This window comes from Osmia lignaria, chromosome 9 (genome assembly GCF_051020975.1).
Source record: "Osmia lignaria lignaria isolate PbOS001 chromosome 9, iyOsmLign1, whole genome shotgun sequence".
Taxonomy (NCBI): domain Eukaryota; kingdom Metazoa; phylum Arthropoda; class Insecta; order Hymenoptera; family Megachilidae; genus Osmia; species Osmia lignaria.
This window is the reverse complement of record NC_135040.1, coordinates 14,515,597-14,529,505: the sequence shown is the minus strand read 5'-3', so window position 1 is coordinate 14,529,505 and position 13,909 is coordinate 14,515,597. Positions and strand designations below refer to the sequence as shown.

The 13,909-nt window shown below is 43.7% G+C and overlaps 1 protein-coding gene across 3 annotated transcripts in view; it reads right to left on the bottom strand.

The window, feature by feature from the left end:
* Positions 1-2,518: 2,518 nt before the first annotated feature.
* The window catches only part of LOC117602743 (uncharacterized), a 73,573-nt gene continuing 62,182 nt past the window's right edge, over positions 2,519-13,909 (bottom strand). For 2 of the 3 annotated variants that reach the window (XM_034321124.2, XM_034321133.2), the window contains 3 exons: positions 4,535-7,795; positions 3,498-4,010; positions 2,519-2,995 (listed from right to left, as the gene is read on the bottom strand). In XM_034321124.2, coding sequence (XP_034177015.1) covers positions 3,553-4,010; positions 4,535-6,677 — 2,601 coding nt within the window. In that variant the 5' untranslated portion in view covers positions 6,678-7,795 and the 3' untranslated portion in view covers positions 2,519-2,995; positions 3,498-3,552. The remainder of the gene's footprint in view (positions 2,996-3,497; positions 4,011-4,534; positions 7,796-13,909) is intronic. The other variant, XM_034321139.2, reaches the window with a different exon arrangement.

Below are 13,909 nucleotides of genomic sequence, written 5' to 3'. Positions count from 1 at the left end.
TTTTACGCCCTCTAATTTTATTTTCTTATAAATCAATAAATATCAGCACAAAACTAAAAGATTATTATTAAAATAATTGTGTCACAAAGTTGTAATTTAAAAAAACCGCCATAAATTAAAATTTTTTAAATTCGATCCTAGCGCCATCTATACAAAAAGGGCGCAAACTACTCAACGATTTACCGACCCGGATTTTTTGAATAGGGAACACTAGCGCCATCTATCGGGAAACGGCGGAAACTATTCGGCAAGTAGTTTGCGCGGTTTTCGCATAGATGGCGCTGGCATCTAATTTACGGCGGTTTTTTTAAAATACAAGTTTGGAAAACAATTTTTGTGACGAACGGAATTCTCTTTTATGGGCCATTACAGTTTTAATGTGTACCTAATTAATTGTAGAAATTTGTATAAGATTGAATGTTTAATATTTCTTAGAATAATGTTATTTATACTTTAATATTATAAAATGTAGAAGACGATTGATTGACAAGTTTCCCGCACAAAATTACTTTTACTATTTGAAACAACCAAGATTATACACATAAGTTTTATTAAATATTATTTTTTATTTACATTATTCCCGGTATGTTTACGTTTCTCTATACAGGATTGCTTTTACATAACGACATAGGCCGACGAACAACTCAGCCCCAAATAGTTTCCGCTTTCTTTTTCCGTTTTTTTTAATTGACGATACGGATTTAAAAACAAGAAGCGTCTAAATGCGTGTTCTAGACTGTACCATTGTTCGTTGCAAATAGTACCGTTAGAATTTATGATCAATTCGATAACAATGGATGTACGGGTATTAAAAAAAATTTATTAGTATGTATATCATATATCACCTCAATTGTGTTGCATCGAAGAAGCCAATAAAATATATAAAATATTTCTTTCGAAAAAGGAAAAGAAAAGGAACCTTTAAACATCCTGTGACGACGAGATAAACGAACTAACTTTCTTGTTGAATAAAAAAAATTAGGGAAACATTAGGTGTTTCGCAAAAAAAAGCTTTTATTTACATTTGTTCCTCGGTTTTTTTTTTTTTCTTTTCAGCGCTACGTTTTTAATCTAAAATTGCAATAAAATCCCACAAAATCGATTCGCATTCACACTGAATACCCTTTTCTTTTTGCCGTGGAATGTTTCACATAATAAATACAGCTTTCGACATAAATTAAAAATGAGTGTTTTGCATTTACAACAACTGAGAACGATGAGAGGGGTAGAAAGTTGCGTGTATGCACGTCGGTGCGCGTGTCTGTCTGTCTGGTTTTTGTTTTTTTTCCTTTAATGATTGTTGATGATGAATGTTACGTATGTGTCGATGAGAATGTAGTGCTTTATGTCTGTTTGTTACGCGTGAATTCTGGTACGTGCCGGGTTGAACGTACGAATTCTATTTCGCAATGAATTTAATGTCTACTCACGACGAGCCCGTATACCTTATTTACAATGTCCATATAAACATACACATTGCGCTGTGATCGCTTAAATCTATACCGATATTACGAAGTGAAGAAGGTAGAAAGTACCGTTTTGTACCTTTAGGTTCAGCGAAATAACTCGATCATCGGGATAATTGAAACGACGACACGATGAGGAGGACGAGGAGGAGGATGTGAAAAGTGATAAAGATAAAGATAAAGAAACGCAAAGAGGCGGTAGGAGAGGAATGGAAATAATGCTGGCCTGTGCGCGAAGGTTCAATTCTTCGTGTATGGGGGTGTCTCCGACGCGGAGAGGAAACATCGTTACATCGTGCTGCTGCTCGCTCGACAATGAATTTGTTAAACAGAAATCGCTGATATCCGTCCCGTACGAGCGCAGCACAGCTTCTACCGGCTATCTTATTATTCGACGTAACTCAACATCGGAACAGGGAATTCTTAATGCAACCTTAACACCTAAATAAATCTTACAATTGGACTGAGTGATATAAATTATTATCGACTGTACAACGCCCAGTAGTCTTCTTCACAATCTTCTTCGATTTCTCTCTTTTCTCTCTATTTTTTCGTTTCCTTTCGATTCGACAACAGAAACAGTATACATATATTTATATATCGCTCGGAACTCTTTTCGTCGAGATTACTGAAAGAACTCTTCCTCGTTTTTTGGACCACATGTGAATAAATTTCCCATTTTGTTTTTCTCTATTTTCGTTATAAAATATACTTGCCGTCGATCGCAGATCTAGTTACGCTCGGTTGAAGTGGCGCGCAGGATCTCGAGGAAGGACACGCGTGTCCTCCGAACGGCCGCTATTCGGGTACCTTCAATTTGTACAACGCTTTTAAAAAGAAAAAAGACAATTCGTAACAGACGATCGGATATAAATCATCCCGTGCCGCGAAATCATTCTAAGGTATCGTTTTCACTAAAATGCCGTCGAGTGTCTTTCGCGTGTGCGGCGAGAAAACGACAGGCTAGGAAAGTGAATGGTACCGGTAAAAATAAATTATACTCGTCTACCACCTCTGTCCACGGGATTACATTTCTGCTACTCGAGGAAGGATAAACGAAAAAAAAAAAAAGGAAAAGGAAAAGAAAAACGAAAAAGAAAGCGCTTGCCTCTATAGGTTTCGTCACGATACAACGTTCGTTTAATCACATGAACCTTAATAAGTACCAAGTGCCTAATGTAAGGTCAACATTCGTGATACCCTGAAACTACCCACGTAACAGGTAGAAGAAAGAACTCTGTACAGAGTTCACCGTATACTTTTCCCTTCTTTCTATCACTCTCTTTTTCTCTTTCTCTTCGTCACGATCGAGAACCTTAAATAAATATGCGGATACCATGAACGGCGAAAGGTTCGTCGGCTCGGACCATAAGACGCGAAGCAGGAGAATGCGAATGGCAAGTTAGGTATCTATACACAGGACGTATCTTACATAGAATAAAGGTAAAATTAGTTTTCCTCCAAGTTTAGACCATTAGAGTCGCGATAGCCCGGAACATCCTATATTTCGTTGACGATCCCCATTGTATCTGCAACAGAATGTAGTAAAACGATTAGAAAAAGAAGAAGAATAGGGTATATCAAGCCCTTCTTTTGATGCTTCTTCACCTACGCTTCCTCTCAGCTCGGGGAAGCCTAAGCGAACTTTAATTATTTTAATACCATTAGTAAAGGGTTAAATCAGAAGAAACAACGTTATCCTCTTTTTTAAACAACAGAATCTCCAAAGTACCCATCGCGTCTCTCCGGAAAGCTGAATTTCGCGCTCGTTAATTCATTGTTCCTATTAAATTACTTTTAACGGCGATGAAGGGCCACGGAGTTAAGGTAGGAAGCGAAAGAGAAGTTAAACTTCCGGTAAGTAAAGTGTATTATCAACTTTCTTAGCGTGATAAAACACACGAGCTGAGAATCCGAAGTTTTAACGAGTACGCTGGAACACAAAGAGCTAACGTCCGTTGCCTTCTTGTTTTTTTTTTTTTTTTTTTTTTTTTTCAATTTCAAACCGAAATGCACGCGTTTTCAACTCACCGTATCAACGCGGAACAAGAAGTTTCTATCCTGGTTGTACGAGCAACGCAGACTTTTACGTGTTGATGTACAACTGATGATGAGCCTGATGCTGACTCTGGTGCGGATGTTGCAACGAGTGTTGATGCTGATGCTGATGCTGATGCTGATGTTGATGCTGATGCTGATGAGGATGCTGATGCTGCAACGTTGGGTGTCTCGCGTTGAACCTTACGCTTCCGGCCAGAGAACTTCCTCTTCCGTGAGTGCCGACCACGCTCGGTGTATCCGACAACTCGTCGTCCTCCGCGCCGAGACTTCGGAACCTGACGAAACCGTCCTCGGCGACCAGCATCGTCGAGCCGGTGGTCGCCGTTTGCTCGTGGACACCTTGCACAGGTGTGTGCCGACCACGACTCTCGGAGCTTCTCAGAGTTTGGATTCCATTACCGTGCCGGTTTAACGAGCCGCGACCTTCGTGCGGGAAATGGCCCATGGTGCCTGACTTGCGAATGGAATGTCTCTCGAAAGTACCTGCCACAATCACAACGTTAATTAGCATACCATATCTCTCTCTCTCTCATTCTCTGCGAGAGCTTTTTTTTCATTCGTTTTTCGATGGTTCGTGAGTCGTGTATTAATATTAATCGAGATCACAGCTGACGCGAATTCATCGCGAAAAGAAATTGTTAGACCGGAACAATGCTCGCTATCCGATGTTCGGGTAATAGAACGACGCGACGTTTCGAAGACAAAGCATAGAAAAAATTGCTGATTTTCCAGGTTTCAATACGGCATTAATAGCGTCAGTCAGCGTTTTATTCTTCGAGCAAGTTTGATTGAAACAGTTGACCTAATTTATCAAAGTACTTCTGCTGAAAGATCGCGTGGAAGGGTGACAAAGTTTTATATTAAAATTTCTTGAAAGAAAATAAATAAAAAAAAAAAAAAAAAAGAGACGATCCCCGTTTTAGCAGTTAGAAAATTCTCACGAACCACGAAGAAGGAAATACTGGTACGGGTTATAACGTTCGATCACGGATAGCGTTAGCCGATACCTGATATGTTCAAATGCTCGGGTAGCGTGTTCAACGGAAAGCTATCGTCGTAAACCTGTTTGCCCGTTCTCATCGTGTAATTCTGAATCGCCTGGTTGGTGCTGCAGATAGCGGGGTAAAGCACGTCGTCCATATTCTCGGTGGAGGTCGAGCTACCACAGGGGAACAGAGCGAATCCGGAATGCACCGGGTGTTGTTGGAGTTGTTTCTCTCGCAACGGATACTGCGATAGACTTGCTACCCAGGCTAGAAGACCGCATACGGTGAGTTCCAGTAACCTGACCGAGAATTGCCAGCCCCACCATAGCCAGGGATAAGATTGCGGTTGTTCCTGAACGTTGCCGAAGATTCCGTACAATTGAACGAAACCCATCAGGATGAATAGAAGAGCGGTAGCGATGCTGGTGGTGATGGCTGTGCTCAATGCCATCGTGGTAGGATCAGCGCCGACTATGTGATTCGCACCGGCCGTTTTGTTATTCGTCAGCAGGATCTGACTGCGTACCACTCGATAGACGTACATGTAACCTAGGCCCAGGGTGACGCAGACTATGATGTAGATGCACTGACAGATCAGCGGTAGTATCTTCGCCTCGTCCTGATAGCCGAGCACGTGCGTGGACACGTGAAGGGAGACGCAAAGTACGATGTGGACCGTGGAGAATAGTAGAAGGGCGGCTGGGGTGAGGAACCTGTTGTTCAACGACGGCGCCTCGGAGCAACGAGCGAGGTAGAGCACCAGGGTGGCAAACGCGGTGGACAACAATGGCGCCGGTAGGTACATCAGTACTCGGGACAGAGGTTCCGGCAGCGAATGGCCTAGATTGTAAGCGTCGTAAAATAGATGAAAGCACCTCAGGGTGCAGACGGTGGTGAGAAGGAGATGAACGGTTAAGAAGTACGACTGGGTTAGTAGATTCGTTGCCTCGTTGAAACGGACGATCTTGTAGATCGAGTATAGAGCCATTAAAGTGAAGAGGATGGCCGCGACGTATACGTGAAGGAACCAAGCGATCCTCCAAGTGGACTCGAGGGGATGATGCGTGTCGACCTGCGGCACGATATGGTCACCGGATTCGTCCGGTCGTTTCGGCGCGGGCGCCGGTGGCTGTGGTTGCGGATACGGTAATCTCTCCGTGTCCACGATCTCTATGTTCTCAGTTTTGAAGCCGTTCTCGTTCCTCAGCCCGTGATAACCGTCGTCGTCGTGCCTCCTCGTGTTCGGCAGATTAAAGATCGTCGGCTGCGTGACGGACTTTGAGGAATCCAATGTGCTGGGCGTCCTGCTGGTCGTCGTCGACAATGTGGTCATCTTTTCGGTGGTAGGGGCAACCGGGGCATTCTGCGGCGGAGTTTTCGTTGCTAAAGGCTTCAGAAGTATCTCCGGAATATCCTGCTTCCTGCCGTTACTGCCCGACAGTATCCTCGAGATACTAGGGTAGTGGAGCGTAGGTACAAACTCGTTGGTATTGTTTCTTCTATCTAATTCGCTCGATTCTACGATATTCTGCTCCTTGCTGGGGGTGTTCAAGGGTTTGTTCCTCGAATGCGAGTGCCTCTCGGGGATTTGAGAAGGTGCCTGCAGGTCGGGCGGCCTGATGGGTATCCTTTCGTGAGCCGGCGTACCGCTGGGCGGTGGTACCGGTCTCTTCAGCCCGGAATGAGCATCCGAGTTTGTTCCCCGCAGCGTTGGTTTGTTTGCGAACGGATGCAGATACTCGGGCGGGAGGGGAGGGGTGAAGAGGGCGCGAGACGGAGGAGCGTAGGAAGGTAATTCGCGAAAAACCGGCGACACGGTCGCCCTGGGTACAGGGGGATACCTCGCCGATGGTATCGAAGGGGTGGCGGTGGTGGTGGTGGTGGTCGTCGTCGTGGTCGTGGTCGTGGTCGTCAAAGGCGACGGTACCGTCGACAGGGTTGTACTGGCCGAAACTTGAGCATCGTAGGCAGGCACGCTGCGTTTCGTCGTCGCCGAGCTGTGCGCGACTTTATTGAATATCGCGGCCAGATTCTTCTCGAGCGCGGTGTTGTCCACGTTGAATATCGGACTGTTCGGTCCGCCATCGCCGCTGGCCGAGCAGAATAGGCTGCAGGTGATCGCGAGCAATAGCGTGGACAGGATTAGGGGCACCATCGGCGTCATGATGATGCTCGATAGCAGAACCTGAAGCACGGACAGCTGGAGAAGTTAGCCGGGCATCGGTTCATTCCATAACCAAGAAGGAAACGAGAGCTGGCACGCAAGCACGCGACGACGAGTGCACTTAACGTAAGGACACTTGTGAAGACGTGTGTGTATGTATCTGTTCTCTAACGAATCCCTGTATCTCTCTCTCTCTTTTAATGTTCTCTTCTTGAGACTTGCCTCGGTATTATACACGGGCTAGCCTCAGAGTCTCTGCGATGTGCCGTTCTTCGAGTCGAAATATTACATTCCTAAATGTAGGCGTGTTAGCGTTAGTCTAGGTTCCTGCTGGATTTGCTGTTACACCGTCGGTTGCGCGTTGTCAACGGTGTCTGTTGCATTTCCCTTCGGATAGTAACTATATCACTGGCCTGATCTTTGGGAGCGGTTCACTTTACGGTCCGTTTACTTCCAACTCTTCGTTCCGCTACTTCTATCTACATTTTCAAAAAAAAAACAAAAAAAAAGACACTTTCTCTAGACCGAATTATCAGATTCGCAGGCGATTCGCCGATAAACAGTTGTCGTAAAAGCGTGCTGGAAAGTAGGAGAGGGCTGCTCTTCCAGCTAAGAGGACAGCATACGCCGTATTGCAACCTGACCTCTATCGACTTCTCTCTATTTCGTTGCCTCCGCGAACAACTATTACCGCTTCGCCTCGTGTACTTCCATTATATCATCGGGATTCAATAAGCCTTGGATTATATCGCCCGTCGAGTCGTTCGCCGTTGCGTTCCGTTGCGTTCCGTTGCGTTCCCGTTGCCCCTTGCGCCGAGCGAGATTCGATTTAAAACCTATCTACTTTTACGGACGATAGAACGTCGGCGGCGAGCTTGTTAGCCAGACTTAATCCGATATCATCATTGTTCGAAGCCATCCCAGATTCGCGAGAGCCTCGGCCGAAACCTGAATTCCTGGGGGTACATTTAATGTTTAGAATCAGTCGGAGTTGATGTTGGATGGGATGTGCTCTTGCGGTTACCGCGTCCATTCATTTCCCCGCGGAACGTGTGCTGCTGCGTTTACCGCCTGCTCGCTTTTAGCCACTCCTCCGACACTCCTGCGGTCACCGACACCTGTGAAAAACAACCTTTATTAATTCCACCCTTCTCGAAAATATCCCGATCGATTCCTTCGACTGATACTTTAAATAAATTTTCAGAGATTCACGGATTTCAAGAATGGTAGCGCATTAAAAGCCGTCATCGGACGAAGGTAACGCAGATTATGCTAATAAATCGTTTTAGTTGCTGTCAGAGACACGCGTGTTTTACCATGATGCTGGTTTTAAGCCCCCGAAACGATTAAACGAGCCCATCTGTGTTCGATGCTTCTACCGACATACGTTTCATTCGTTTCGATGAAATTAACAACGATATGGAAAATGTAAGAAAACGGTGGGATGGAATAAAGGAATTGGAAATTGGAACGGTCTTTCTTAATAAAGGAGAGAAAATGTAGGTCCCATTGAAATAGCACTTTCAGCTAGTACACGGAGGATAGATAAGACACGTAAGCCAATACGAAAGTAAGAAGCAAAAGAGACGGTGAAGTTCCACTTACGGTGTCGTCGGTGACACAATAGCCCGAGACCCGATTTAAAAATGTAATTTTACGTTAACAATCGATCGTAAATTGAGCTGTACAGGCTGGTATTAAATTTCGGATATAAAAGTTAGACGGAAGCCGTTCGAATGTAGACGACTCGGGCTACATGGATGCGCGTTACAGGAAATTGTTCAACCGAGTAAGAGAAAACCATACGAGTGACTCAAGTTTTTCCTATAATTCTCCTCCATTATAATCTACACTTATGGAATACGAAATAAAGTTTTGAAATAACGAAGATTCAGGGTGCGATTAATTAACAGGATCAATAGGATTTCATCTGATCTCAAAATCGGATCATCCTTGCGTCGGATGTAAAAAACTGAAATATATATATATATATAAGTTCCGCTCGACGTATACACTGAACCATTGTTGTTTCTGCAAATATTTGTCGCGTGTATACTCGCACAGAATCGTGCGAATACATTTGTTCGAATAAAAGACATAAATATGGGAATATGCGAAACGTTCGAAAACAAAAGTAGGTCACAAACGAAATACCTTATTTTGACGATTCTCGCTAACTCTGATTTATCTATCGTTAAATATTTATCAGCTCGAGGGCGGTGGTGATCATCGATAGTTTTCATTAGGGTGAATCTTCTGTGCAAAGAAGCGGAAGAGGGTGATTTGTATTCCGAGGAAAAAATTCGAGACATAAGACTGGGAACCGAAGGAGAAGCTTATCGTTTCTTGGCACTGTAAAAATATAATCAACAGGTGACGATACGAATCTGGTATTTAAACTGATCCGAAGAAGCTCGTTTCCAAGGGAAAGATCGAAGAGGAATTACAGGACGGTGCAAAGATCACGAATGAATTGAAAATAATGACAACTTATTTATTGTAAAAATGAGATTCTAAGAATTTCGCGTTTGCCGATTAAATTACAGGGTTGTACCAATCGAATAGATATGTTGTAAAATTTGCAAGTGTCGGATACGATTGGCGAACGATCGGCTATCGGAATTCGATGTAATTTCGTTCGCTGAAACAGCCTTACAATTAACATCGAACCGCGTCCGATACCGAGTTCGCTGCATTTCGTTCACGTGACTCATAGAGAACCAACGGGAAGAGCCATTTTATTTGCTTACCGCGGCAAAGTTACGCGGTATAACGCTAGAATTCGTTAAACTTTTACAATTACTTTCCCGTGGCGCGTACGGATTAAAATAAATTTCGAATTCTCCCGGTGCGGCCTCCGTTGAATTCGACGAAGCGCGAAAAATTTAATTAAAATTTACTGTTGTCGGAAGTAAAATTAAACGAATTAATCGAAGCTCAGTCTCTCTCGTACATCTTTCGTCGGGGAATAAAAAGCTGCGAAAAATTAACTCGAATTTTTCCGTTCCGGCAGGACTGTTATCGAACGAGGGGGTGGAATTTCATTCATTTCGTTCGCGCGGGGGGAGGAAAAAGAAGAAAACAGTACTCGTAACCTTAGAAACGTGCATAAATCTGATCTAGAGCAATTATTTATTAGAAACCGTCGCCGTTGCGTTGATTTAGAAGGGAAGCAAACGTGCAAACACCGTTAGTCAGGTTGAAGGGTGATTTTTTTGTTCGATAGAGGAAAATAAACGCGCGTTGAAAGCTAGCCTCCTGCCTTTCGTGTTTCGAAACGTAACACGACTTATCGGTTCTGATTTACCAGCTAGTTGATTTAGTTCGGCAAATACATGCCGCGTTCGTTAGTTGCGCATCTGCATCCCCCTAAACCTCTTCCATCTCTGTTACGGTAGATCCGAGTTGCTCGTTGCCTTCGAGCCCGCTGATCGGTTCGCATCGCGTGACCAAACTTGTCGATGCTGCACGCATACTGTTTGCCAGTGAAAGCTTCGAACCGACCAGATCGTCCCTCGATTGATTTCCACTCCGTTCAGACGATACAAAATCAATAATGAACGTTTTCCCGTGAAACGAAGTCTCGCCGCTTTCGAGGAACGCCGTTCGAACGTCCGACCAGACGATCTATCGATCGGACGTCCCTATAAATTAACTAATCGCCACAAATTATTTCTCGCATAAATTAAAATCAAACTCGAGACACAATGGTATACCTGCTTCCCTTCCACGGATCACGCGCAGACAAAGGAAAACTACAGGCGGTTTAACGAGCCGATTAATTCGTGTAACCGAATATGAAAGCGCAACCGGTTGTTTAGAGCAGCGAGCATGCACTCGGATAAAAAGAAGATGCGCATCCTGCCACGACGAAATATACCTTCGAACGCAGACATTTATGAAGCTTCCATAGACAGTCCATGGCTAATCCTTGATAAAACCACAATTTCTCATGGAAGACTTATTGGGGCTCGCGTGAAAAAAAAACTACCCCCAGCTTGTGGGATTCGAGGAAGAAATAGGAGGGAAGGAGAAAAACAAAGCGCGCGCCAGTCCCCCCTGGCAGATGTACGAGAAGACGGATTCCCATTAAAAACGGCCGATATCGTTGAAAATAATGGCCTGGTAGGGAGGTATTTTGGCACGATGGACACACCGGATACCGTTGCAATGGATTCCAGTTACCATGATATCTCTTAAACAAATTTTCCTCCCGCTCTTATCTTGCTGCGCACGGCTCGAAGACCTGGGGGACACCTGACTTTTTCTACCCCCTACGATAGTGGCAAGTACCCATTCTCACTGCTTCCCAGTATTCGTTTTTGCTGTTTCTCGATTCCGGATGACGGATGACTGTGTCAAATCTTGAAACGAGCACTTTCCTTGTTAGGGTACTTATGGAGGGCAGTTGTGTACTTAGGGCACCTAGTTCAAGTTTAGCGATTGGGAAAGAATGACCCGTAACAATCTTTTCTCCAGCCAGTAGACCTAAGTGCATTCTATCTAGACGTGATAAAGTGCCAGCTACCTCGGGTATTCCCCTATTCGTGCCCTGGCACTGCAGCAGCTAGAAAGGAAACTCTGCGTTGTAATTCCTGTAACACCGAAGCAAGTTGGGCCGGTAATGTCGTTACTCGTAATTATCCAGATAATTGCGCTCGCTTCCAATAGCGGGCGCTTTTTACTCGAGGATCGCGGGACGCATCGCATCGGTGCAACGCACGGTTGCATCGCGAGTGCATAACAGCACGTGCTCCGCTCGGCCAAGCAGCTGTCTGGCCTGGGACGAGCATGCGAGCGAGCGAGCGAGCGAGCGGTCCAAGTCACGCGAGGAATTCGACTCGGCAACGCGCGAGTGTACGATGCACCGTCGGGATTAGCAGCGTTCACTTTCACCTGCAATTATCCACCTTTACGAGCTTGTCCCCTGGGAAGCATTATCGCGCGAGGCAACCGAGTCAACTCCTCCTCTTCCTTCCTTCTCCGTTCAGAGTACGGGGAAATTTTTCGATTCCACTTTGTTATTCGTTACCCGGTTTCTATCCTCGCGAGATCGAACCGTTTACACGCTCGATTCTTGCTTTATACTTGTGCAACACGAACCGTGGGATGCATCGATGTGTATCTTTTTCTTTGTTGGAAAATGCACTTGCTGCCGAGAGCTTCTTCGAACTGTTTAGAACAAGATACAGGAAGATCGTCAATGTAGGCTTCCTTGTAGGGGTGGAGCATCTTTCCTTGGGAAATATTCATTAATTTATTAATGTAAAATATAGCCAACAACCCTTAGCCGAGAAACTGGAAGAGATGCAGTGTTTCACCCGTGTTATTCCTGAATATGAACAAATTACTTTCTTCCTCCGGCGTTATGTAATTAGAAGTTGCATCGAACACGAAACATACTTGTCATAGTAAAATTACAAAAGTTAATTACTCTTTACGGTAAAAGGAAACCAACAAGGTGGAGGCGGAAGACTTGTAAAAAAGTTGCAGGGGCAATTGGGCTACCAACTTCATCCTCTTTCCCTTTATTTCGCTACAGTTTCTTTCATAGATTAGCATCCGCTTAAAAGTCCGCGAAACTTCTCTTTTTTCTTCAGAGAAAAAAAGAAAGAAAATGGAAAACGCCAAACGCGACTCATTAACCAAGAAACTATGCTCTTTGAATCAAAGATTAAGAAAGCTTGTTGCTAGTCGACAGACGTACACAAGGGGCTAACGAAGCACCCTCCGAGTTGCAGGCGGTAAAACATAGTGGCAGAATTTAAAATTAATAATAATGGTAATAATAAGAAAGAGTGGTCGTAAAATTGTCTAACAGATCTCCAACAGTTTCTGAAACTTTACTCGCAAACAGCTTATGAATTTTGTCTTCGTGTAATATCAGAGTATCGTGTTTCAGACTGAAATTCCCTCGAAGTAACAAATTGCCATTCCACGAAACAAACATGAAATCTCGCTAATTGGCAATTTCGTTTTTCTCTGACGTAAACCATGCCGAACACCGATGCCTGTGGACATCTAACTGTTTTCATTCTCATGACTATTTTATTCAGTCTTATTTCCATCTTCATCGTTGTTGCCTCTCGTATTTTAATAGTTAACGTTCTTCTCGCTGTACGTAGTTTAACGTCCTTCGCTTTTTCTCCCTTTTCTTTTTTTCTTTTTTTTTAACTACCCCATCATCTTCTTCGTCCCGTGTATTTGCAATGCATACCAGGAAGCTTGCTACCCGTGGAAGATTATCCCGGGAGCATAATAAAAATTTTTCCTTCCAGATGCTACCGTACAAAATTCTCGTAATGGAAGTCACTCTATTATCTTACGTAGGATAATTAGGTCGAACGCCTCTAGGTATCTTCCTTTCTCTTCTTTTTTTTCTATTTCATTTTTTTCTTCTCTCTTTCTCTCTCGTCTCGCAACGAGGATAAATTCAGATGTGAATTAATGCGAGAGGAAAACTTAACGGGGGTGTGGGTCCGATTGGATCGAACAGGGATTACCTTCACGGGGAAATATAAAATTACGCGGTAGATTCGTTTGACGTCTTGTTTTATCCAACGTCGATCTCTAATTTTCTTCGATCGATGAATATTACCGAGAGAGAAAAGCTTCGTCGATTCGAAGAATAGATTTGTCTTGGAATAATCGCGCAAATTTTCCTCGCGAATTATCCCCGGCTAAAAGAAAAAAGGAAAATTCTTTTAGTGGAAACGTTCCGATAAAGCACGACGAATCAAACGCAAAATTTATGGATTTTGCTACGATTACTTTTGAAAGATATACATATTTCAATATTTTTGTGGTCTACACGAGCTTGCATCGGGTTTTGTTATTTTTATTGTCCCGAACGATCGATATGTTGAAAATATTTTTTTACCTCTCAACATTGCTGTCCCGTGATTTCTCACGGTCCGACCAACCGAATTTTTTACATTGTTCCCACAGTTTTCTACATTCGCGAAATTGAATGAAAATATTTCCCAATATTACCATTGCAGTACATAAATTAATTTCAAGCAAATGACTACTATAACAAACTGTTGGTTCTATCAAATAATTAGCCATTTTGTATGAAGAATATCGACGAAACCTTTGTGCTTTTAATTTCACGTACCGCAAGTACTATTTTGCGTTACTTTTATGTCATCGAATCGTGTCGGACTACTTGAGCAGGTAAATAGAGAAAAAGGACAACGAGAAGTTCCATGGAAATCCATAGGTTGAAAAAA